This window comes from Eublepharis macularius, chromosome 4 (assembly GCF_028583425.1).
Source record: "Eublepharis macularius isolate TG4126 chromosome 4, MPM_Emac_v1.0, whole genome shotgun sequence".
NCBI classification, from domain to species: domain Eukaryota; kingdom Metazoa; phylum Chordata; class Lepidosauria; order Squamata; family Eublepharidae; genus Eublepharis; species Eublepharis macularius.
Window position 1 is genome coordinate 152330510 of NC_072793.1, and position 25190 is coordinate 152355699.

General features: G+C 42.0%; 2 protein-coding genes across 4 annotated transcripts in view; both read left to right on the plus strand.

Moving 5' to 3' along the window:
• The window catches only part of ARIH2 (ariadne RBR E3 ubiquitin protein ligase 2), a 43133-nt gene extending 31552 nt beyond the window's left edge, over window positions 1-11581 (plus strand). For all 3 annotated transcript variants that reach the window (XM_054976020.1, XM_054976021.1, XM_054976022.1), the window contains 9 exons: window positions 2458-2567; window positions 3522-3639; window positions 5024-5074; window positions 5189-5210; window positions 5445-5596; window positions 8599-8742; window positions 9357-9425; window positions 10434-10517; window positions 11087-11581. In XM_054976020.1, the coding sequence (XP_054831995.1) occupies window positions 2458-2567; window positions 3522-3639; window positions 5024-5074; window positions 5189-5210; window positions 5445-5596; window positions 8599-8742; window positions 9357-9425; window positions 10434-10517; window positions 11087-11158 (822 nt within the window). In that variant the 3' untranslated portion in view covers window positions 11159-11581. The remainder of the gene's footprint in view (window positions 1-2457; window positions 2568-3521; window positions 3640-5023; window positions 5075-5188; window positions 5211-5444; window positions 5597-8598; window positions 8743-9356; window positions 9426-10433; window positions 10518-11086) is intronic.
• A 5666-nt stretch (window positions 11582-17247) lies between these two features.
• P4HTM (prolyl 4-hydroxylase, transmembrane) overlaps window positions 17248-25190 on the plus strand; it is a 39364-nt gene continuing 31421 nt past the window's right edge. Inside the window, exons 1-2 of the mRNA XM_054977229.1 lie at window positions 17248-17565; window positions 22596-22677. Of these exons, the coding sequence (XP_054833204.1) occupies window positions 17248-17565; window positions 22596-22677 (400 nt within the window). The remainder of the gene's footprint in view (window positions 17566-22595; window positions 22678-25190) is intronic.

The window sequence follows — 25190 nt, forward strand, 5'->3', positions numbered from 1 at the left end:
ACCAAGGGAAGAAGATGTCCTCGGCAGCCATTGGGAGGAACATTCGGTCCTGCATCATGGAAGCGTACAAGGCGTGCAACAGAGACGTGCCTCAGGGAATTACTGCTCATTCGGCGAGAAGCGCGGCAACTAACGCAGCATTCCTCAAGGACGCCTCCGTGGAAGAGGTTTGCAAGGCAGCCACCTGGTCATCAATTTCCACATTTGTCAGACACTACAAAATGAACATTTTCAATTCAGCGGACGCTGCCTTCGGAAGGAGAGTTCTCCAGCACGTGATGTTCGACGGGGAGCCTCTCCCACCCGGAGAAGACTAACTGCTTTGGGAGTACCCAAGATGTCCTCCGCCTCAGAGGGAGAACGGACCTTTGGACACTTACCGTGAAGGGTCCTTCTCCTCTGAGTGCAGGAGGACATCTTGCCCCTCCCAGGCTCCCCCGTCTCCTGTTACTCCTCTCTGATACTTCCTTATAAACAACACCTCTCCGGCTGGAATTTCCTGTCTCTCCTTCCGCTCTCAACATGCCGCAGTCGTTTTTTCTCACTGTTTTTTACTTAACATAGTTCTGCACACCGACTAAGTTTTTCCTTTTTCGGGTCGGGTGCAAGTATTTTCTTCTTGAAAGTTCTAGTATTTGATAGTTTTTTCTTCTACTGCTTTGTGGAGTCACCAGAACTGGAACAAGGGGGCGTTCCTAGGCTCCAAGAGGAAGAGGAAGAGCTATTTTTTTGACTTCCTGCCTCCCTGATTGGGCAAAAGGAAACAACCCAAGATGTCCTCCTGCACTCAGAGGAGAAGGACCCTTCACGGTAAGTGTCCAAAGGTCCGTTTTCATGCATTTGCATAATTTATCTCAGATTACTGAGATTTCTTCAGATTACTTAAAGCATTTTTTAAAATAATGATTAGTGAACTGATGAAAACAGGAAAGTGTAATCATAGGGCTTTGGAAATTGTAGAGGTAGGCTGAGAGAGAGGAAATTATGTAGGCTGTACCCCTGACTACCAGAAGCCCGGTCTAATTTTTTCTTTTGTTATTGCCAATTTTCAATAGAATGTCCTATTGAGTTCAGTAGAACTATCAGTAAGTAGGTGCAGGATTACAACCTTAATACATAATTGGTTGATAATGGTTTTAGTATATGTGCTTCTTAGCATATACACTACTGGTAGTTTGGCTATCTTTTAAAGTAAGAGCCGTTTTTAGATTCAGCTTTTGTTCAAGATACGGTTCTGTAATGAAAGTCTACTTTTTGACTTCTATTTGTCACTACAAACCTTTCATCAGAATGATTATTACAAAAAACTGACACCAGTATCTAACCAGTACTATTATATTATTTACCTTGGGCAATTTTACCTAAACTTGGTGTCCCCACAATATCAACTATTCCCAAATTTTGAACAAAATTCTAACCTGTTTTTCCTTAGGTTTTCTGCTGAAAACTGCAGTCTTCTCCCTAAATATCATTGGATTATTGTGCCCAAACAACACTCCCCTGAATAAAAATCTATATAGAGGTGTGATAATTTTAAGCACATCGCTTTGCTGGATCAGAGCAAGGGCCCATCAAGCTGTGGTGCCCTAAAGGGGTGCCTGCGGTAGGCTGTAGGGAAAGGGAATAAAAAAAAGAGAGTGGCAGAGAGAAGAGACTTTCCCTGTCAACCACAGCAGGTATTGGGGACCCAGGGGACTTTGACAGCAAGATAGCAACCTCTGAAGGATAATTAACCCTTTATTTCCTGCCCTGAGATATCAGGGCTGTGCAGGCTGAGTTCTTTTAAGTCCTTTTGATTACAAGGGAAGAAAGTTAAGCACATGTTTAACTTTCCGTTAAAAACTGTGTGAATTAAAGGTGCTGAACTCAGCCTGGATTATATCCTCTGTGTGTTTGCAGCTCCAGTAAATTTAACACTGTCTGAGGAGTTATGAAATACCTTGGTTTAACTACTAATGCCAGCTTTGTTTGATCAGTACAACATACAAAGCCTTCCAATATCTTATTTTCCCAAGGTTTATTTTTTTTAAAAGCAAAAAAATGCATTTATTCCCTTTTCAAAAAACTCTGCCTTTAGTGACATGCAAGAACATCAGTTAATCCCTTGCCTGCAGAAGAGACATTATATCTAACATCCTCCTCAGAAAGAAAAGTTATCTTAAATAAACGAACATCACTTTCAGCTAGAAGAAAAATTGTATCCGGGATAGTAAAATGGTAAAGGCAACCATGAACTAAATTAAACACCTAAGTACATTAAGAAGCTTTACAGGTTTTATAAAAGCTTGCAGAGACTTTCTTTGATAAGAATTCCAGCAAGGGCTTGCATTTGGTCTTGGCCAATTTTTGATCCAATGAGAATGGATGGAGCTTTAACACATGGAAAGAAGGCTATAACTGTGTTTGTGACTTCTAGAATAGTTTTTAATAGAGCTTTTTGGTGTGTGTGTGTTCCAGAGCCATTTCCAGCTGCAGCTCTGTCCTGGTGCAGACTGCCCTATGGTCATACAGGTACAGGAGCCCAAAGCCCGCAGAGTACAGTGCAATCGATGCAATGAAGTTTTCTGGTAAGGAAGTGAAACTGTGTATTGAACTAAGTATAACAAGAAGTATTCTAGGCTTGGGGTTTCCTTAGCAAGCTAATTAAGAGGAAATAAAATGATACTCACAAGGTACCCTAAGACAATAGGAAAGCAAATAACATGTAGAGTTCAGAATGATCATGTCAGATGATCATTCTCAAGGCTTCTTCTCACATCTAGGTGTGTGTTCACACTTGGCAGTCTTTTGCATGACTGAAAAACCTTTCCAATAATGATATGCACAGCTACCTCTAAGACAAACCTGTAAATGGCGGAATGAGATTGTATTATAAAGCTATGACTCCTAGAGTTGAGTTGGGCTACCTGATAGCCAACCTGTTCTCCTCCCCACCAAAAAAAATAACTTTCATGGGGTCTAAAATGCACAACTGGCTTTTCACATAGCCATTTTCTAATATTCTGTCTTCTGACATCTGTGTTCTGGTTTCAGAGGAGAAGAGAAGAGGTAATTGTTGCAAAAACAAATTTCAGAACTCTGGACTAAGTTAGCTAGAATGCTATCATCTGCAACTGGAACACATTTATTTGTCTGAGGAGCTCTAATTCTAAAAAAGCATTGTAGCCCTGCCACCTGCCTCTTGGAAATTTGACCCAACTCTCTCCTTGGCAATTTCATCATACATTGCTCACATGCATTTCAAATTTATCTTTGCATACAAGGGCTAGAAACTTGCTTTTAGGTGATTTCATATTTTATCTGAAATGTGAGTGGGATTCTCTGGACCCTAGATTGCGTGTACAGTTATCAAATTATGGATTTGCATGAGATACAGACAGACCTTCCACTGCACTTGCATAAAATGGTAGAGGCCACACAACTCTGCATCAGAAGTGCCTCCCTTTCATACTTACAAAGCGTGATTTAGTCACATGTATTAGTGTTCGTGAAAAATGGGCCTGTCTTTCTCTTTGCTTAAGTTTCAAGTGTCGGCAGATGTACCATGCTCCCACAGACTGTGCCACCATCCGGAAATGGCTCACCAAATGTGCAGATGACTCTGAAACAGCTAACTACATCAGTGCTCACACTAAAGATGTAAGACATGGAGCGGGGGGTGGGGGGCGCTATGGGAGGTTTCATTTGTAACTTTGACTATGCTGAGAGATTGGAGGAGAGTCATGCTGTATTTAAAGTTTCTCATTTAAATCTAAAATATAATGTTAAGTTGCCAACAGCTACTTTATATGTAGTATTGTACTTAATATTAATAGGAGACTTGATATTTCAAACAGTATATCCATATTTCTGTCCTTCCTTTCCCTCTTTTGACTTCTCACTCATCAACCAAGCTAATTAAGTCCAAGCTTTTCAAAATGGGTGGAAGGGCGCTGTCAGTTGCTATAGCTGGCATTGGTCTCATCTCTCCCTGAAAGACCCAATTTTTTTTTTTTTTAGTTCCCAACAATTTTCTAAAGACCAAATTTGTTTGTCTTTAAGAGTACTACTTGGCTCAAATTTTGTTCTACTACTGCAGACTAATAAGGCCACCCACCTGGAACTATATCACAGACAACAAGACCAGAATCTATTAAGTTGTTCAGATGAACCTCATCAGAGCTCCTGTCCCCTTTCCTTTAATGTTCAGCTTGGTTTGAGATGTAAACAATCACTTAAACACAAATAAATAATGTAAATATCACCCTCATGGAAAGAAAAAAAACTTGTTGAATTATTAAGTAGGATGGGAGAAGTATAAGGACTGATGTAGAAGGTAAAAGGGAGACCAAGTATGATTGGGCACACCCTGAGTAATGGAACTAATTCAAATAATTATCGAAGGTAAATTTGAAAGAAGACAAGCAAGAGACCCAGGATTGCCCTCGGCACCAACAGTACCTGGAAACTGCCCCCCCCAAACCTCCTCAGCCTTGGAAATACATTGCAGCCATGTTGCAAGGTTCTTCCTGTTTTGGAGACCTTCCAAGTTAAGGTACACCATGATGGCATGGGAGAGTAGAAGAAACGAAGAACAACCAGCAGCCAAGTGGAACCACAGCAACATAAGTCAGTTGGGAATACACGTCAGTGGTTTTGGAGATTATCACTGTGGAACTGAGAGTGGAAAATCGTGGGGACTCCATTTGCTTTTAATTGATCGTGAGGAAAATGGTGCAAACTGATAAGAGTTCACTGATGTCTGGCTTTTAGGTTTTTTGAATTGATGGGTTTACTGTTTGACTCTTGAGCTGAATTGTACACTGGATTTTTATGTTAGCCACTTTTAGGGACCTTTAGCAGTTGTATAAAATTGATAGCCATGTATAAGTTGAATGAATGAATAGACTGAAATACAATTATGTAAAGCCAGTTAAAGGAAAAATCAATCTGGATCTGAAAAAGTCTTGCACAAGATATCAAAGGATGGAAAGGTTTTAAAAGGATCTAATATATTTCTCCCTCTCTTTTGTTACCTCCCCAGTGTCCCAAGTGCAATATCTGTATTGAAAAGAATGGTGGCTGTAATCACATGGTAAGCTATTCCTGAACAAGATCAGGATTCCTTTAAAAAAGTTCTTCACTTGCTGGCTGAAATCTTTGTTTGCTCCTTGCCTAAAGCCTTCTCGTTCTTTCTCCTCTCTTTCAGCAATGTTCTAAATGCAAACATGGTAAGTAGACAGAATTAAGAGGTTTATAGCAGAGGAGGGAGGAAGGGCAAGGCTTATCTCTCTTTCTGCTTTGAACACAACGCTGATGGTCCATTGAAGCGCTCTTAACAGTTAACTGTGTACAGCGACCTCTTGAGTAGGATTTTCATTTAATGTGGGGCAGGGGATGGGGTTGCTTTTGTTGCTTTTTCATAAATGTTTCAGTGTAACTTGTGCTTTCCTTTGCAATAACAGACTTCTGCTGGATGTGTCTGGGGGACTGGAAGACTCACGGCAGTGAATACTACGAATGCAGTCGGTACAAAGAGAATCCTGATATTGTAAACCAGAGTCAGCAAGCACAGGCCAGGGAGGCCCTTAAGAAGTACTTGTTCTATTTTGAGAGGGTAGGAGACATCTCCTTGGCCAGAGCCAACTGTAGCCTTTTTAAAATGCCCAGCCTTGTGCAAAGGTCAATGTGAACAATGACTGTGTGAGAAACTGCATGCAATAAAATGTTCTGTGTAGTCACAGTAGTTTCAGAAGTCAGTGTTAAAGGCCTTTAAGTCCGTTCTTCCAGATGTAGGCTCCTTTCTAGAGAATCCCTGCCAGAAGTGTCGATGAGAGTGTTTCTTTATAAAGCCCATAGCAACAGCTGAATTGCCTGTGTTATGCAGTAGAATCTTCCTACAAGGCTACAGTTTGGATTCCCTTGCACCAAAAATGCTCAGCTCTTCATAGCATGCAGTTCTTTCTCCGGTGGTCCTAGGAGTGGGGCAGTCCTTACTTTTGGGATATAGCTCCTCCTCTCCAAAGGCAGGGTCAGTCAGCTGATTTTGATCCTGGAAGGGAGGGGCTTGTCCCTGGAATCACCAGTCTTTCTGGCCCTGCCATCTGAGCAGGACATCTTCAGCAACGCTCTGCAGAGCGCAGCAATCCCTTAAAAAAAAAAACTCACTACCTTGATATATATAGAGATGTGAAATTCCACTTGGGCAGGACTAAACAGTTTTTCACAAGTCTGGGACGCTAGTTGTGTATTTGCAGGAAGTCCTCCTTGGGACACAGAGTGTCCTTTTCTTGGCTAAGTAGGTAAAGCAGAGGGTACATAATTCTGGCACGTCAAGCCAGATGTCTGGGGATGCCCATAGACGTCAGGGTGCACTCACTAAGGGAAACAGCGACACAGGCAGCCTATAAATCCTTTAGTCATTAGAAACAATCGATAAGGTAGTCACATGGAAATCAATATATTCTCTCATCAAGAAATATAGGATAGATAAGTTGTCCTCCCCAGAGACAACCTTCAGCAGGAGGGTGCTACAACACACCCTCTAGGCCTGGAAGCCGGACTACCCACCCTGGGGCACACTGCTCTTGTATGTCCCAAAAGTAAAGACTGCCCCACTCCTAGGACCACTGGAGAATGGAAGATTTGTATTCACTTACCATGAAGCTTCCTTTCTCGATGGTCCAGGAGTGGGGCAGTCCTGCCCACCCGAGTTGCTTGTGGGGCGACTTCTAGGATTGGATGAAGAGTTAGGACAATAGTCTTCCTCTCAGTGGATTCAAGGGAGGGACCTTTCAATTTTTTTTTTAAATGAGGGGAGTTATTATTTTCCCTCTTGGTATCGTGATGGGAAGTCAGGGCTTGGGAACTGACTGGTGATTCCAGGGACAAGCCCCTCTCCTCTGGGATCAAAATCAGCTGACTGACCCTGCCTTTGAAGAGGAGGAGTTATATCCCAAAAGTAAAGACTGCCCCACTCCTGGACCACCGAGAAAGGAAGCTTCACGGTAAGTGAATACAAATCTTCCATTCTAGATTGTTTACTTATATAAGAAATACCGAATGGATTCACAAACACCTGCACTCCTGTTGTGCCAGTAAGGTGTGTAGATATATGCTTCTTCCACATCAGTGAAGTTTGGCATAAAGCCTCAATTGGGTGAATGTTCTCAGTATCTGGAGCATTACTTGATGCAGTACTTACACACAGTTCCTCTGAGTACAATCAGCTTGCATTGGGAGCTGTACTTCAGTGTTTTTGTGCAGACGTCTTTCTTCACTCTGGTATCTGTGGTCCCTTTAAATGCCAGCTATTTGATTTAGAATTGTTTACTTTCAAGGTGTGAGGTTCTGCTATTGAGTTGGGAAAAAAGATCATATTCCTACCAGAGGTGATTATCCTTTCAACAGCTGTTGCGCTGATACAGCAAATTGGAGGAGGGAATTTTGTACAATTTAGGGTTTTGGACTATGATCTGGGAATCCCCAGTTTGAATCCCCACTCTGGCATGGAGGCTCGCTGGGTGACCTTGGGCCATTCACACACTCTCAGCCTAACTTACCTCACAGGGTTGTTGTCAGGATAAAATAGAGGAGAGGAGAACAACATAAGCAACTTTGGGTCCTTATTGGTTAGAAAGACAGGGTATAGATGAAGTAAAATAAAATAGGAGAAACATGGATAAATGAAGTAGTAAGCAGAGGATCCCATAAGGAATCTGTAAGATTGAAAAGCAGCCACTGTCAAACTCAGAAGCTTCAACAGTCACCAGCTTTTAGCTTTCATGTTTTCATCCAGTCCTTCCTTCAAGACTCAAGGCTTCATACAGTTTTCCTCTCCTTTCCCCCCTCATGTCAATCCTGTGAGGTAGGTTAGACTGAGTGCGTGGGTCTGGCCTACAGTCACCCAGAGCTTCTATAGGAGGTTGAGTATTCAAATCTGGATCTCCTCATCACTCTAACATTCTGGCTCTGGTTTGTAGATTCTGCCTGTTTGTTTCCAAATATTACCAACATAACAGTGTTCTTGTTGTTAGTTTTTGAGAATTTTTACTGTGAATAAGTAACTGATTAACATTAGTACATTTTAATTGAGTTGTAAGCTAGAGTGAGGGCCTCTTATGGTTCAAAAGTGGGGTGTAAATTAAAATACAGTAAACAACGAGAACTAGAAACTTAATTTCATGAAACTAGACTGTGATCCTGCTAAAAAAATCACTTGGCATATCTGAGCATAATCTGAACTTTTTTTTTAAAAAAAAAAAAAGCAAAACACAAATGATAATGTTTTGGAAAGTTGTACAATATGTTCTAAAACATACCCAGTTTCATCAGCCATTTTCCTCAGAGATATCACAAATACAAAACAAGACTATTAACGCAAATAGCATTGTCTTACCCTTTCAGAATCCATTGCTAAAAGATAATGGGGTGGTATCAGATAGGGACTGAGATGTCATTGAACTTCAGTACAACTTGCCTCTTGAGATGCAGAGGCTTAGAATAGCTATGTGCTTCTCAGCTGTTTTTTAATTGATCTGGTGGACTGAACCCCAGCCTTTTCCCTACTCCTAACAAAAGATTGAACTCTCATCTCACATCATTTTCTTGCTTCTGCAGTGGGAAAACCACAACAAGAGCTTACAGTTGGAGGCCCAGACGTACCAGCGAATTCAAGAGAAGATACAAGAACGGGTGATGAACAACTTGGGAACATGGATAGATTGGCAGTATCTACAGAATGCAGCAAAGCTACTTGCAAAGGTGGGATTATCTGGCTTATTAGCTCCATAGAAGTTTTTGTCAGAAGGGTGAAGAGGGGGTTCGGGGGGGGCAGGCAGCTAGTCATGGACTGTATTACAATGAGATGCTACCCCAGAGTTTGAAGGGCCACCAGGTGCTTGGCAGAAAATGCAAACCATTCCTAAGGCTGGTTTGTGTTTCATAGCACATTGAGTTGATCTCTGCTAGAAGTCCAGAATTTATATTAGAACATTAGCCACATTGCATGCACGCTCTCTCTCTCTCTTTCTCTCTCTCTTGGCTTTGGAAGGGATGGAAAAGAAGCATATTCTGTAATTTTCATTGTTAATGCAGCCTGCTGAAGCTTTAGGGCTGATATTACAAGCCCTGAAAATCCCCAAGTACTCCATCGAGCCATTCAGTATGCTTTAATGGGCATGATTTACCCCCACCTCCCCCTACCATATTGCCTGATGCTACTGTATAGCACTCTGGGCCAACATAGCTGCTGAAAGCAGATGTCGTTTTTTAAGGATTAATGCTGACAGTCCACCATCCCTCAGCATTGCGAGAAGGGCATGTAGATAGTCAATGCCAGCATGCATCCCAGTCTTTCTTTTTCTCTTTTATTGTAGTGTCGTTACACGCTACAGTATACATATCCTTATGCCTACTATATGGAATCTGGTCCCCGGAAGAAATTGGTAAGACATATGACTCTTATGCTTGCTGGCATCTAGAGTTCCAAAGGAACTGGGCTGGGAAATAAAGGAGCCCTGGCCGTATGGCTTGGGTGGGTTGTTTCTGAGAATGGCGCAGAGGCGTATGATGCGGCTGACTTCTGGTGAAGTTAGTTTGTCTTGCCAGCTGCCTAGCTGAGTGACCACTCAGGAATTGTCTGTTAAACGTCTCTCTTGAAGAGAGAGAATACAAACATAATAGTAAAAATCAGTTTGTTGCAACCATCATCTCCTACCTGAACAGAAGAAGCTCACTATTTCAGGTGTGACCTGGTAACTTTAAAAAAAAGAACTTCCTAGTTGGTGATCTTCCTGACCTCTGCAGAGCTGAGTAGCAGCTGCTTTCCATCCTTATTCTTTTTAACAAAAACATTCATTTTGCCAGAAGAGAGGCAGGAAACACAATGAACTGAATTTCACTATTTAAAAAAGAGCAAATGTACTCCCTGTTTCACAAATGTGCTTTTGTTTACTGACCTTCCAAACTCAATACTTTGAAAAAGCAGGTTGAAACCTGAAAGTGACTAAGTGTAGTCCTATAGAAAGAAAATATTAAATATACATATCTAGCATGTAACAGCCCTGTTTCCCTTTTGAATTCAAAAGATTCTGTTAGTCTTAATTTATAAATCTTTAAATTTCTGGTCATGCCATTCACGTAAGAACCCATGATGGGTGTTCTCAGATAAGCAGGGAAGAGTGATGGTGATTGGGATCTGAACTCACTTTTAAGTTCAACACCTTTCCGGCATGCATGTCAGTTCAGACCAGATGTGACAATTCCTCATTCTGGTTTTCTGAACCTCTGTCTTGGCTTGCAGCTTCTTGTTCCTTCAGAAGTACATTTTGACTGTGAGCAACAGTAGCAGCAAGATGTTTTTCTCAGAGCAACAAACTGGGGATGGGCTGAGGGTGGCATAAGCCGCTCTTTCTATCTCTGTTTTCCCAACAGTTTGTTCTATTTGGTTCCAGTTTGAATACCAACAAGCTCAGCTGGAAGCTGAAATAGAAAATCTCTCATGGAAAGTGGAGAGAGCAGACAGTTACGACAGAGGGGTGAGTAACAACCTTTGCCCAGCCCTTTCCCACCTAATCTTTCAATTCCATTCATCCAGACAGTAGATCTCAACCAGTCCAGTGTGCAAACGGAGACATAGTCATTGAAATGAAGGAAAACATACACAACTCCTGAGGCCTCAAGGTCTCATTTGGACAGCATTCAAGAGAGACAACATAAATTCTTTAAACGGTTCGCAGAAAATGCTCCCACTTTTTAAAAGTTGCACTTGACTTTGACAGCCAGGGAGGCTAGAAATAGACTGATTTTAGAGATCAGTTTTAGGCCTCTGCAGGACTCACCAGCTACATGCCATATTCAGCAGCCATTGAAGTGATTACCGAAGAAAGACTTTGGGTGTAGCAAATAAGCCCTTATGGGGTTCTTACATTGCATTCATGCTTCATCTGGTGCTAGAAAAGAGGCGGGAGTCACCCCCTCCCCCATTTCTAGAGTTTCTCTCTCTCTAGTTTTTTTGTTCATGTAGTGTGTGAAGATCCATTCCTTTGCCAATTCAAAGGAGAATACACTTGGTTCTATTTCTTCTTTCTCTTTTCCCTCTGCATAGGACTTGGAGAATCAGATGCACATAGCTGAGCAGAGGAGGAGGACCCTGCTGAAAGATTTCCATGACACATAAAGTAGCAGGAGACATCAAGGCACGGGGTGAGAGCAGAGAGCAAGGTAGCGGCGACAGCAGCAGCGTGAGAAACTAGCTCCTCCCCCTCCACAGAGAAGGACTGAGGACAACACTGCACCCTCCCCTTGCAAACCAGACATGAGCTAGCACCACAGCTTCTGTTTTTTTTTCCCCCTCCTTCTCTTTCCGTTTTTCATTTCTGCCAGGCTGGAGTTCAGATGTGGGCACCTTTTCCTGGAACATTTTCTTCCCTGGTTCTTGGGGTTGTTCTGGGAGGAAGTTCTAATTTTCCTCCTCTAAATGGTTGTTAATAGTGTTAGATCATTACAGACTTGTGTAATTTTCAACAGTTGTACAATTATACAAAACAAACCCTAGAATAACACAAAACCCTTTTTAAAAATAAATTGGAATTGGACTGTTTCATTTTTGATAAGCTGCTTGTAAAACTAATGGCTTATTTCTCTTCTATTCATCCCTCTTTCCACTCCTCCAGTCATCTTTTGCACTGGTGATTATGAAATATCCCAACTGGCTTTCTGTTAGCACCTCTTCTGTGCACTGTTTGTGTTGCTTGGTTTGTGACTGCATGAGAAGAAGAGTGCCTGGGCCTGAAGACCATCAGGATTGGCTAAGGATAAGCTTACAGTCAAGTGGCTCTACTGTTCTTTTCTGGCTATGCAGAAACAGTAGGGCAAAGCTCAGGGGTGGCAAGCTCAGTTCGCTATTCCATACATTCTCTTGCTAATCCATAAACTTGAGCTTGTCTTCTGCATGGATTTGTTGCATGGCTTTTGTTTTTCTGGACTACTTGCCTCTGCCAAAAACTAAAAATGTTTGTGGGGATTACAGCACTGCAATCTCTCTCCTTGATGGCATCATAAGCAGGTGTTAGCTTTCCTTGAGAGCAGTAGGAACAAGCCATGTTCTGTCCATGCCTTTCATATCTGTGCAACTCAATCACTTACAACTTGATCCTTTACATGGCCGTAAGTTTGATCCCTCTTGGCCAGACAAGACCAGACTTCCCTACTGCTACATCCTGGGAAAGGTGTTACACTTAACACGATGCTTGATAAAGATCTTAGCCTGCATAAGACAAATCTTTAGAAATGTGCCAATGGTAAACATACAGTTTCCCTGGAAACTACTACACTGCTGGTTGTAAAGCCGCTAGTAAATTTGGCAGCATAGGGATGTGCATTACTTAGTATGAAGGTGGTGTGTTATGGGCAGAGGACTCTTGAATGTGTTTAAGTGTAAAATTTCCTCTGTTTGGTTTAGCAAGAAGGTAGCTTCACAGCCACCATAAAAGAATGTCTAAGGTATGTACAGTATTAACATACTAAGGAAGATGGAACAGCTGGCTTTCTCCTAGTGTTGCTATGAGAGCTAGATACAAATGAGAACATTTTGTTTCTTTGCCACTTTATGTGGCCATTGTTGCACTGAACACTTCTTTGTTCATGGATCATGACCTTTTAGATTGGATAAGGAGGATTGACTAGGATTATTGTTCTGTGCTTACTATGCTTGTCTTACTGGCCATTTCAGTGGAAATTTTTATTAGTGTTAGATTTTGTCCTAGTTCTTAGGACAACCTGCTCTGCCGCCTTCTCTCTCTCCACCTGCTATTACTACCTCAAGCAGTCCCAGGAAAATGATTGCTCCCATCACCTACTTGTTCACTTAAATAAATGACCCTGGGATGAAAAGACACCCCCCCACCCCCAGCAGCTAACTAATCACAGATTTTAAAAAGTAGGAGTAAAGGAAAATACCAGGCTAAAAGTTGTAATAGAGAATTCCCCCAAACTTATTGTCCTCTTGCTTCCTATTGTGTTTACTCCCTCTCTAATTCTCTTTGTCTCTTGTAGCTGGCAGAGCATGATAACCTCATCAAGTTTTCTCCTTTGATCCTATCCTTTCCCTTCCTTGATACTGAGCAGCTGTAAGAAAGGGATCGTGTGATTGTGTTCCCTTGGCTTTAGATGTTTTCATTTCTCTGCATGAAGTCCACATTTGGACCCTGATACTATAGAAAAAGAGGAAGAGACAATCTTTTAGCAAGAGCAAAAAGGGATAGTTCAGTTTGTGTGTGATGTTAATCAACAGGATATGTTGACATTCATTCCATTATTGGTTTGAGATGCGGTACATAAAGTACTAGGGCAAGATTATATAGTTAACTACTGTTGGCTAAAGAATTGATAGGAGAGTTGCAGAAGGGGTGTGGCTGTTAATTGTTGCTGTTAAATGCTGGCCTAATCTTCCTTGTTCATATTTATGCTCAGTCTTAAAAGTAGTGAGCATTTCCTCATCTGTACAAGTTTAATTTAGGTGGGAGCTGCCTGGCTCATTGAACTAGCTTAGCTAAGGCTGCACAGCTCTATAGCTCAGAACTTTCTGTTGCAAAAGATCCAGTTGCAGCATGTTGATTAAGATGGTGGCACATAAGCAGAAAAGTTAAGCAAGTATCACGTTCACAACTCTCAGTTGCAGCATCTAATTCTGTGACCCTGTAGTTTTTAACTAAATCAGATGGCTGGAGCCAATCCCATATATTGCTTTTAGGTGTGCTGTATAATAAAAGCCCCACTTTGTTATCACATGGGCTGCCACCTTTTAGAACAAGGTAGTATTCATATATGTTTGTTTTTGTTTAGTTCCAGAGAGTTTACAGATCAGCACTGTATGTTTCCAGTACATCCTTCCTATTTCAGAACTGCATGATGTTCAAGCTTTACCTAAAAAGATGTTGTCATTGACAGGGATAGGATGTGGAATATAGGCTTTCCCCTCACCCACCCCATTTTGGAGAAAGTAGATGTCCTTGCAGCATGATTCTGGTGTAAATTTTTTTAAAAAAACGATATTCCCCCTCTTTAAAAAAAATTGCAACTCAGTATCAAGTCGATTGCCATAGCAAGACTTCAAGTAAGAATTAATGGCACCTGAACCCAGTGTGTGTAAACAGGTACTCCCTTTCCCCCATAGTAAGTTAACATCTTTATACTGGGAGCACATCTTTCTCTTTCTGCAATGCTTGAAATAAGCCAACTGGCAGCTTTCTTCATTGTCACTGGAATGCTTTTATTTTTTAAAACTGGTTTGGCTCACCTTTGACCCCAGTACTCATTTTTAATTTGGCTTGGCTTACATTTAATGTGTTCAGTTCTTTTGAAAGAGATACAGAACAGCTAAGGCAATATCTCTGCACCAGCTTCTAATAGTGATCACTGGAGACTTTCAGGTTATACAGAATTCTGTTGGGCAGGAGAATCTGTAATTCCAGAGTTTGTGCGGACATGCTGTCCAGCCAGGAGAAGAAATCCTCTAACCAGTTGTGTATTTGCTGTCTGACAGCACACTTCAGTAGCAGCAAAGAGGAGTTCTCTGACAACCTAAACTGCATGCGCACAGTATGATGGACTAGTGCTCCAGGAAGAACCAGAGACTACTTTCTATAATATTGCACTGTCTCAATTCTCACTGAACAAGGTTTTTTTTTTTTAAATCTGTTTCATTTCTCAAACTTTTTTCATAGAAAAGGCTCCTCTGTGCTCACTCAAGTCTGGACTGTTCCAAGTTTCAGGTAGTAGCTTCTGCTGTGGGAGCTTTTTTTAATTATGCAGAGTGCTACATTATCATGGCTGCCTTTGCTCTCTCCCTCACTGAAATATTGGGGAGGGGGACGCAATCTCAAGAAACTGCCAACACTTTTCCGGCATTAGGAGGGGGAGGGGCAAAAGAAAGAGCCCTTGAGGTCCCCCCCCCAAATTGTTTATTTGAAATAAATTGTGAATTTCTAATTTTAAAACATGTGCTGTGTCTTTCTTTTTGCCTCACTGGTGTCCATTTTTCTGTCTAATAGAAAACGGAAGGAGAAGGAGAGGAACACTTAGATTCTTTTGTAGTTTGAAGAAGTTGCTGTCCACCCTGTATCCTTGGATGGGCCACACTAATGGATGGGGAAAGCTGTGCCTTATGAATTAGGCCAGGAGTCTCTTTAACAGTGAGCTCATTATTCTAGCTGTGCATTCACCTACACCATTTGCTAATTTTTAGAAGTACTTTATGTTGGCAGGTTTAGCTTCTGCTACCACTTTATTCCGGCTATAAAATATTTAAACCCCATTATCTCCTTAGACTGAAGGTGGTTCACAAAGCTGCAAGTTACAAAATGTATAAAACACGATATATTTTATATAGCTATAGCTTCTCTCCATTTGTAGCAAACTGGTCAAGGCAGATCTGAGTTGGGGAGGTATGTCTGAGAGGTAACTCATTGGCATAGAAATTAAAGCTAAGCAACTCATCTAGGAAAGTGAATTGTGTTCTTAAAGGATTTCTGGAAAGACTTGTCCTGAGACTGAAGGACAGAAACAGATTGCACAGAGGTAGCTGTGCTAGGCACATACTTTATTTTAGGTCTTGTCTATGATTCAATAAAATATTTACTCACAGGGAAGTTGTTTTTTTCTAGGTCCATCATCAAGAAAAAGAGATCTTTGAGTATAAGTAATGTACAATATTTTTAAAAATCACGGTCCTCTTTTTGAGTAAATATAGAGGTGATTTCCTTTTATGATTCTGTCAGTGAGAACTGTTATTCTGTACCTCATGCATAGGATAAATACTGGCTGAAGTGGATGGGGATGTACTAAAAGGAATGACAAGAACGTCCCAAAATAGTAAAAAGTCCAGTAGCACCTTTAAGACTAACCAACTTTATTGAAGCATAAGCTTTTGAGAACCACAGCTCTCTTCATCAAATGCTATGGTTTTTGAAAGCTTATGCCTCAATAAAGTTGGTTAGTCTTAAAGGTGCTACTGGACTTTATATTACTTTGCAACTACAAACTAACAAGACTAACTCCTCTGGAAAAATGTCCCAGAACACTTACTGTGCTCCTCTACCACCATTTCATTCCGGGGGGCTTTCATTCCAGTCCCAGAGCAGGTTTTTCTAAATTAGTTCTTTATTTTTTTTGTAGGGTTGCCAACCTCCACCTAATGGCTGGAGATTCCCGGAATTACAACTGATCTCCAGGCCACAAAGATCAGTTCACCTGGAGAAAATGGCTACTTTGGGGGATGGACTCTATGGAATTATGCCATGCCAAGGTCCTTTCCCTCCCCAAAGCCCACTTTCTCTAGTGTGTAACCTAGTGTGTAACACACCCACGCACCCCCCCCCCCCCGATCTCCAGGAATTTCCCAGCTTGGAGCTGGCAACCCTATTTCTTTGCCAGTTTTGTGTTGTATTATATTTCAGTGGAACCCATGCCTCTTACTATATCCAATGAGTCTTCAGGCATCTCCCATTATTCCCAGTGAACATTCTTTGAGATGAGCACCTTGTTAGTCTGCAGTAGAAGAGCAAGATTCGTGTCCAGTAGCTCCTCTAAAGACCACCCTGGGATGGCAGGCTCGCAGTGTACGTGACTTCGGTCGGTAATGGCCACCCTTCCTGTGTGAGGAAAAGGCGTTCTGTAATTCCACTTTTAAAAAAAGTTCAGTGTTCCTTTTCCTCTTGTAATTTTCAAGAAAAGATGCGCGTACGCTCGCAAGCAGTTCTCTTACGTAGCGCGCTTTTTGTCGGCAGCCTTGCCGCAGCAGTCCTATTAAGACCCAGCCTCCCCGTTCAGCAAATACGCGCATCAAAAACAAAGCAGCACGTGAGAATGTTTTGCCTTTACTAAAAATGGCTCTAGTTCCATATCGGACGAAGGAAGGCGATGCCCTTTTAAAAAATGGCTTCCCTTTTCACGGCTATGTAAAACGGGAAGGTTATCCATACACAAAAGTCGCGCGTGCCAGTAACCAAAATGGTCGCATCCGTCCCACTTAAGTTCCTGAAGCCAAAACACTTTTAGCTCTAGCGCTTGCCTCTGAGGTGATTCACGGGCAACATGGCCTCGCGCTCTCGCCGTGCGTGATGACGCACCACCAGTCGGCTCCGCCTTCCGACGCTTGCCATGGCGCTAGTGGGTAGAGATTCCCGCCTGTTCTCCCTCCCATCGCTGTTCGCGGGGTGGTTGCCTTGGTAACGGCCCGGCGCCTGGTAAGGCTGGACTGGGCCTAGGATGGCTGCCGCGGCGGGGGCAGCTGTGGCTGCGGCGGCGGCGACTGCGGGACAAGACGAGGACCCGCCGCTGCCAGGGCCGTCCCTAGGGCGGAGAGCGGTATGCTCCCGACCTTACTTCGTCGTGCTGATGGTGTTCGCGCATCTCTACGTGCTCAACGTGTTGGGCTTGCTACTTTTCGTGCACATCAGCTCCGACGATGGAGATCCCGAGCGGGGCAAAGAGTCTCCTCCTAGCCCCGCTCAAGACCCGCCTGCGTTGCCCTTCTCTCCGGGCGGCCCCAGCTCTCACGCCCTGCCTCGCCTGGAAGGCATCAAGGCAAGCGCGGAGGGGCCAAGCGTAGCCGAGCTCGCATCGTTTACTCTGTGAAATCAGAACAAGGGGGAGGGGAGGGGGCTGACTCGCCTCAGTTTGCTCTTAGGCGCTCGTCTGCTGGGGATGGCGTGTGGTGCACTGCTTTGGCTCATTCTGAGAGCAGGAGTGCGTTTTGTCTGGGGCTTCTCTGGTCTTTCTGTGCCTTTAACGACTTCATGGGAAACAGAAATTCTGAAGGTGAAGCCTGTCCTGACGTTCAAAAGAAGGGGGGTGGGGCATGTGCCTGCTGACTGGTTGCTGAACAGCGGTTAAAGAATGCAGAAACCGTATTGGGGAGTGACGAGTTGCCAACTTTCTTACTCTCTCCTAGGACTGTGCTTGAAATGTGAAGGGGATAGTTTTCACTCTCAGTGCAGTTATGGAGGGAAGAACAAGCCCTTTTCTTGCATTCCAGGACCTACGGTGTTAATGCCTTTTCTTTAAAGGAGAGCTGGTATAGATGTTCTTTATTCATCTAAAAATGCAAAACAACGCTTCACTGTAATTCTGTTTAGGCTTGCACAGTTAAGGACTTAGAAATGTGTTGGCTAAATTTGCAGTAACGGTGTAAATCCAGTCTTTGAGAGCTAACTGCTTTCTTGTGGCATGCCCTTTTATAGGTGACAGTCTCTTTACAGGCATAGCACAGCACTGGGCTTGTTGCCATTGAATAAGCAGAGTGACTGGCCACCGTCAGAACAGATATAGTCAAGGTTGGTGTTTTGTGAGGCTGGATTGCCTTTGATTGGCATGACCGGGATGGAGATGGCTGCACTTGATGTATTGTGATCTGATAGAAGGCACAGTGGATACAATAATACTTTATTTAGATCATAGATTGGTGTAGGAAGATGCAAGCTTTTGGGGGTTTCATGGGGTTCTTGTATCAGTGAAATTCAGAAGTTTGTTCAATACTGGAGCATGGTTCTAATGATATCATTTTGTCTGTTGATCCTGGATAGGTATATAATGTCCTGTGTTTGTTCTGGGGGAGATGTCACTAGGACTGGGGCAGTGTGGCCAGTGGTGGACTGGTTTGTTGTGATTTGTACAATGAATGACATAGACAAGATTTAACACTCCAAAGTTATTGTTCTCACTGATATGTTTATCATCTCAGCTAGAATTTCCGTGATATGGAATGTCATAGCAATGGTGGGCATAACTAAGGTTAGCTCAGTATTCTTTTTAAATTTATGCATTTTAAAATAAAAGCACACAAATTTATTTATTTAGTTATAGTCCACTCACCCCACAAACAGGCTCAGTATTTGTAGAAAAAAATAAAGAATAGGTTTTGAAGGGTTTGGGAGGGGCGGGGAAGACATGACTGGGACTGATGCTTTATACACTGGGATGGAAATGTAGGTTAACCTAGTCATTATCCATTGAACTCATGCTGGCACAATCAGGATTAGCGCAGCATAATAATTGAATTGATAGACTTGGTATAGCCAGGGCTGTTGCAATGATATTGTCAACCTGCTAGGACAGGTCTGTATTTCTATGCTCTGTTCTGTGCATACTTCAAAGCCTAGCAGTAAGTTGCAAATGATAATAGGAAATGATACAGTAAATCTGGCTGGATGAGCAAATAGTCTACAGAGAGGCTAAATAATCCATAAATCTAAATAATCCATAAAAGAATTAGTCTTGATGTACTGTCCGCTTTTTGAAAGAAACAAGTCCTTTCATTAGGTACAACAGAGCAGCACAGGACCTCCATTTTTTAATCTTTAGGAAAGAAAGGTAATACTCAGAATAGTATAACTGGAGTTAGATTGGGTGGTAGTAGATGATTTGCTGCCATGCATATGAGAGCTGCTGTAGCACAGTGGTTAAGTGGTTCAGTTGCGAATCAGCACTCTACTGGTTTGAATCCCACCACTGCCATGAACTCAGTAGGTGGCCTTAGGTAAGCCCCTCCTCTCAGGCCCAGCTGCATTGTGGGGATAATAATAACACTAACTTGTTCACCACTCTGGGTGGGGCACTAATCTGTCTAGAAGAGCAGTATATAAGCGCTGTTGTTGTTGTTATTTACAAACACCCTGACCGGGATAGCCCAAGCAGGGTGTTTAGGATAGCCCTAATCTCATCAGATTTTGGAAACTAAGGAGGGTTAGCCTTGGTTAGTAATTGGATGGGAGACCTCCAAAGAAGACCAGAGTTGCAGAGGCAGGCAATGGCAAACTACCTCTGTTAGTCTCTTGCCTTGAAAACCCCAGCAGAGGTCACCGTAAATCAGCTGTGATTTGGTGGCACTTTTCACCACATATATTACAAATAATTCCAGAGATTTAGTTGGGTTACTCTATTGCAGGAAAAAGTAAACAGGAGTCTTGTGGCACATTAAGGACTCTAGTCCGTGTGCGCTCCAGTCTACGAAAGCTAATACTAGAATAAAAACTTGTTCTTAAAGTGTCACAAAACTCCTGTTTATAATTGTTAATAATGGCCAGTAAGCGATGGTGAAACTCACACACTTATATGCCAACAGTGATCCCATGAACACTGCATGAACAATGGAGGTGGCAAAATACAATATTCCTGCAACTGTAAGAGAAAAGCTACTGCCTATGTGTGTAGCAAATCCTCATTTTTGGTGTTTAAAAAACGTAGTATGGAAGGGCCCAACTCTTCTGAGCAGTGATAGCATCATTACTGTACAAAGCTTCACACACAACATTCAATTGTTAAAATTTAAATAGTCATATTGTTTTGTGCTGCATAAGAAAGCATTGTGTGGTCAGTGTTAGCATTTACCCGGTGGTACTTTTGGTAGGGCATTGCCTGATTTAGCCATAAAGAAGTTGACCATAGACAGTAGTATTTCATGTCTTATGGAGAGCCACATTTGCAATTACGGTGAACCAAAAGAGCCACATTTATTTCTATCCCTGGCATGAGGCCTGCATATGAGGCCTCGAGGCTATGCTGCGTAGGATTTGTCATTCTAAAGGGTATGCAGTGATGTGGATATTCTGGAACAATATGATTTGGGAAAAACTCCCATGCCCTAAACAGAGCATGATTTGAATTGGCATATGTATTTTGACATATCTAATAAGCAAATTAAAATACCTTACATCAATTTTATGTTCCAACAAGAACAACTATTGAAACTGAAATATTTGGTTAAAGAAAAAGTAAACCAAGTGAGGTTTAAATGTTACAGTCGAACAAATTCAAAACATGATATGGAAATTATTTTCATTGGAATAATAATCCATAAATACTTAAATGCAATATAGCCTGTACTTCCCTTACATTGTTTAAATGTAAGGGGGGAACCCCAAAGGTACTGAAAATTGTTGTCGTGCATTTAAGCACACCCAAAAGAAGTGAGCATGATGTGCCTTGGAAGTGGTTGTCCATTCCTCTGTGGAAGTCACTGGGGCACCTCCATTTCACTCTCACTCTCCACAGTATAACTTGCACTAACTCCTCATCAGATTAATTATTATAATATGCTATCCTCCATGTGAGAGGAGGCATTGGTTTTAATTTGACCTGCATAGCAGGGTGGATTTGATTTAAATCAAACTGATCTAAATCACTAGTCAGTAAGGCTTGTTTTAAATCATAGTTTTCTACATAAAGACACATTCGGGCCACCAGGCCTTGCATTTTTTTGTTGCAGTGTTTGCATTTTGCACGCATGCCTGCCTTACCGATAGGTAAAGGAACTTCATTAAAGTATTCCCAAACTGGGTCTCTTTTACGGCCTGCTGCCATTATAGGTTTTTTCCTCCAAGGAAAGAATGTGATAAACCTCAGGTCATACACACAAAAGATCCAAAGACTTGTGCATTATTGTGCTCAAAAAGTTTAACTTTCATTTTGTACTGCTTGCCCCTCCCTCCTCACACTTACTTTCTTCTTGTGCAGATCTATTCCACTCCAAACAATCAGAAAAATATTGTTTCTATTCACTGAACTTCTTGAAACTTAGCACTGAAGGGGTTGATTCTGTCTTCATAGGTTTGTAGAGCAATAGGATTAAGGTCTTTTTCTCAACTCTGTTCATGTTATAACGTTTTTGCTGTGAAGAAGAGGCATGTGATCTCTGCTGAGCTGACACAAATTCAGTTTTGAGAACTGCAAAACCAAGCATCTGTGATAATATCTTGTAGGCAGAGAAACTGCCCATTAATCTTACAAAAACCTCTGGAAGAGCATGACATTGTGAATGGATTAATGGAATTTATTTACCAAAAAAATTAAACATATACAGCCTTATTCTACATAATTAAAAACTAATCTTTATTTCATGATGGAATAACCTTTGGATGGTAATATATTTTCCTCAAAAAGCATTTTATTTTAAAAAAACCAATTTAAATTTTAAAAATCCGATTTAAATCAAAACCGATTTAAATAAAAAAAAATCTGATTTTTAAATTTTTTTAAAAAAAATCATTGATTTTTATCCACCCTGCTGCATAGTCTATTAGGTGAATTCATAACTTGATTTTTTTATTTGGATCAGTATATGTATTTATGATTTTATTCCACCTACCTCCTGTCTACAAATCAATAAAGCATGCATATACTGTCTCACACCAGTCACAGGGATAATTACAATTTTGAAACTGCCAAACTTGCCTAATATTGTATAGGCGGTGGTAGCCATTCACGATTGTTTCTACAAGTCTTTAAAAATGAAATGTTTTCTGTGGAAAAATAAAGAACTGAAAAATATTCTGCCCCATATCTTTCTGTGTGTGAGAACTTGATTGAAATATTGTAAGTGCTGAAAACATGACTGCAAAACCATGGGCAAGCATGATTTTCAGCCTGCCCAAAGAGTTTTGTTCTGAACTTGATATGGGGTCAGAGACTTTCTGAGCAGGCCAGAATTGCTCCTCCTACCCTGAACTCTTTCAGCCACGTGTGTGATATGTGTGAATGTGTGTGATACAATTACAAATGATGGAGTTAAGTATTTGTGTTTGGGTCTAATCATTCATTCCCTTTGCTTTCTTTTCAAGGTGGGCCATAAACAGAAGGTGGAACTGGTTCCTAACAAAATCCATGTCATGAAAACTCTTAGCCTGAAACCTCTTCTTTTTGGTAAGAAATGCCAGCTGCAGGAAATGTCCTGTTGTAAGCTCCTAGCCTGTTACTGGGCGAGGCAATGAGACACACCAAGTATCTATGCTGGAAGTTGTTGTTTTCTATTAGATCACTTTCTCCCCCTGGGTTATGAGCAATCTGTCACGTGCATCACAGTCATTATGGATCACTACTATATCCAGTGCTTTTTTTTAAAGTGCCAGTACTCATGATGGTCACCAACTTGGGGGCCCTATTTGGGTGAAAAGGAGGCACTGAAATGTTTCAAATAAATAAATTAATACAATATATGGAATAAAGAGATTAAAATATAGTCGCGCCCAATCCTTGAAATGACAGGAATGCACAGGTGGTTGACTTGCTTAGAGGTGGCTTGCTTATAGGTTCTTCCGAATAGTTTTAAGATAGCCTATTGCTTTGCAGATGGACAGTCCATTCCTTTTGCCAAGAAACCCAAGAGCAGGTGCCTTTTGATATCCACTTAGGTCACTGGAGACAAACTTGGCCCTGGCCAAGAGCAATGCTAGGCTCTCACTGGCCTGGCAGAGAAAGGAGAGGAGAGGGGAAGGCACATAACAAAGAGGTACCAGTGGAAGCTGGAGTGGGGGCAGGCAGGTTTGGTCCAGACACCCAGGCAGCCACAGCTTTGGTGGTGGCACTTGAGGCCTCACAGCTGCTGCCAGCCAGTATTGCTTGGGCCCAGCAATGCTGTGCCATCTCCTGAGCTTGGGAGTGCCTAGAGTAGTGGTGAAGGCAGCAACCGCCAAGGCAGACAGCAGGAGTCTGTGGCAGTCAGACTGGAGCCCTGTCCCCAGAGTTGGCCATCACAATGGCACTGGAGGCTGCATGCGACTCAGTGCCCAGGAAGGTGGTGCCAGTAGCAATTTGGGGTGGTGTGGGCAGGCTGGAGATGCGCTGATGGGGAGTCGGAATGACAATGGCATAGGTGGACAGCCTCATGCCAATTGGCACTGCAGCAGCCACTGGACCTGAGAAGGATGTGCCTGAGAGCCAAACTAAATGTGATGGCAAACTCATGGCTTCAAGCGGAAGAGTGAGGAATCAGTCCCGGGTCTCCAGGTTAGAGTTCTGCCACTCTTAACCACTATATCAAACTGGCCAGGTTATAATATTTTGTTGGTCCCGCAGCATGATGTGATAAGATAATTTTTATACACCACAACTTCTTTGACTATTTACTCAATGTAAAAAGCTTGCGTATTATATAAAGTTCTAGATCTGCAGCAATGATCAATACTGGGGGTGGAGGTGGGATGGGGGGGGAGTAGTAGCCAAACATCAAGTTGTTCAAATCAAAATTAAGTCTGAAACTTCCCACCTTTTCTCCTCAGCCTCTCTGCCTCTTTGAATTCTCAGTTTGACTCCCTAGTCTACCATCTCCTAACCTCCAAAGCTTCTTTCCCCCCCTATTCCTAGACTATTTTTCATTCTCAGCATCTTTTTCTTGACCTCTCCCTTTTCTTATCTCCCTACCTCTTCCAGCATCTATTTCTTTAGATATTCCTATTCCTCAGTGTGCTTACTCTTTCCCCTTTCATTCAGGCATCCTGCATCCCATATTCCTTGTCTCTTACCTCTCCTGTTTCCTGAATCTTCTTTTTCTCTCCAACTTCCTTTCTTCCTGATCCCTGTTCTTGACAATGTTGCACAGTCTCCCATCTTCTGACTTCCCCTCCCTAACCATACTGTTCTCAGAACCTGCACAGTTTTCAGTGTTGTGTTAATAGTTTCACCTGTAGAATTGGAATGTTCATAAACAACCAAATGGAATCTTAGTGAGAGACTAGATGATTTTCTTGTTAAATCTCTTTAATGCACAAGCATTTTTAAGAAATATACCACTGTCATTGTTTTCTAAATACACAGTATTCATAACTTGCATATCCCAAAAAGGGTTTCCTTGTGTGCATGTGTGTGTGGTTTGTGTGTGTGGTTTGTGTAGTTGCAGATATAGCAGCCTAAACGTTGGATTATAGCGCAACTGAGAGATTATCATTCCTATTACTGTAAGGAGTTTTGTTATGCCTCAGTTATTGGGCTTTCCATGAAATGGAATAAAGAATCCAATACATTCAAATTTACTATCCTAGGAGCAGTAATCAAGAGTGTGTTTTTCCCAAGTGAAAATTTTCCGCAGCATTTTCTTAGTCTGTGATTTTTAGGACTTCTACTTTCAGGAAATGGTTTCCACTTGTGTTTGAGCTCTGCATGTCTGCTGATGAATACCAGCACACTACAGAGGATTCTGAAGTATGTTCTAGGGTGCATAGTTGGGGGAGCTGGGCACGCCTTTAAGGTCTCATTATTGCCCTATGTTATAGAATGCATGCCCTATGACACAGCCAACTTGCGCTGGAGCTACACATTGCCAGGGGAGCATAAGCATAGATGGAATTTAGCAGGAATGCTCCTCTGTGATTACTCATGTTCTCTTTGAGGGACCTTTGATAAACTTCTGAAGAATCCAGACAATTCCCCAGAACACCATT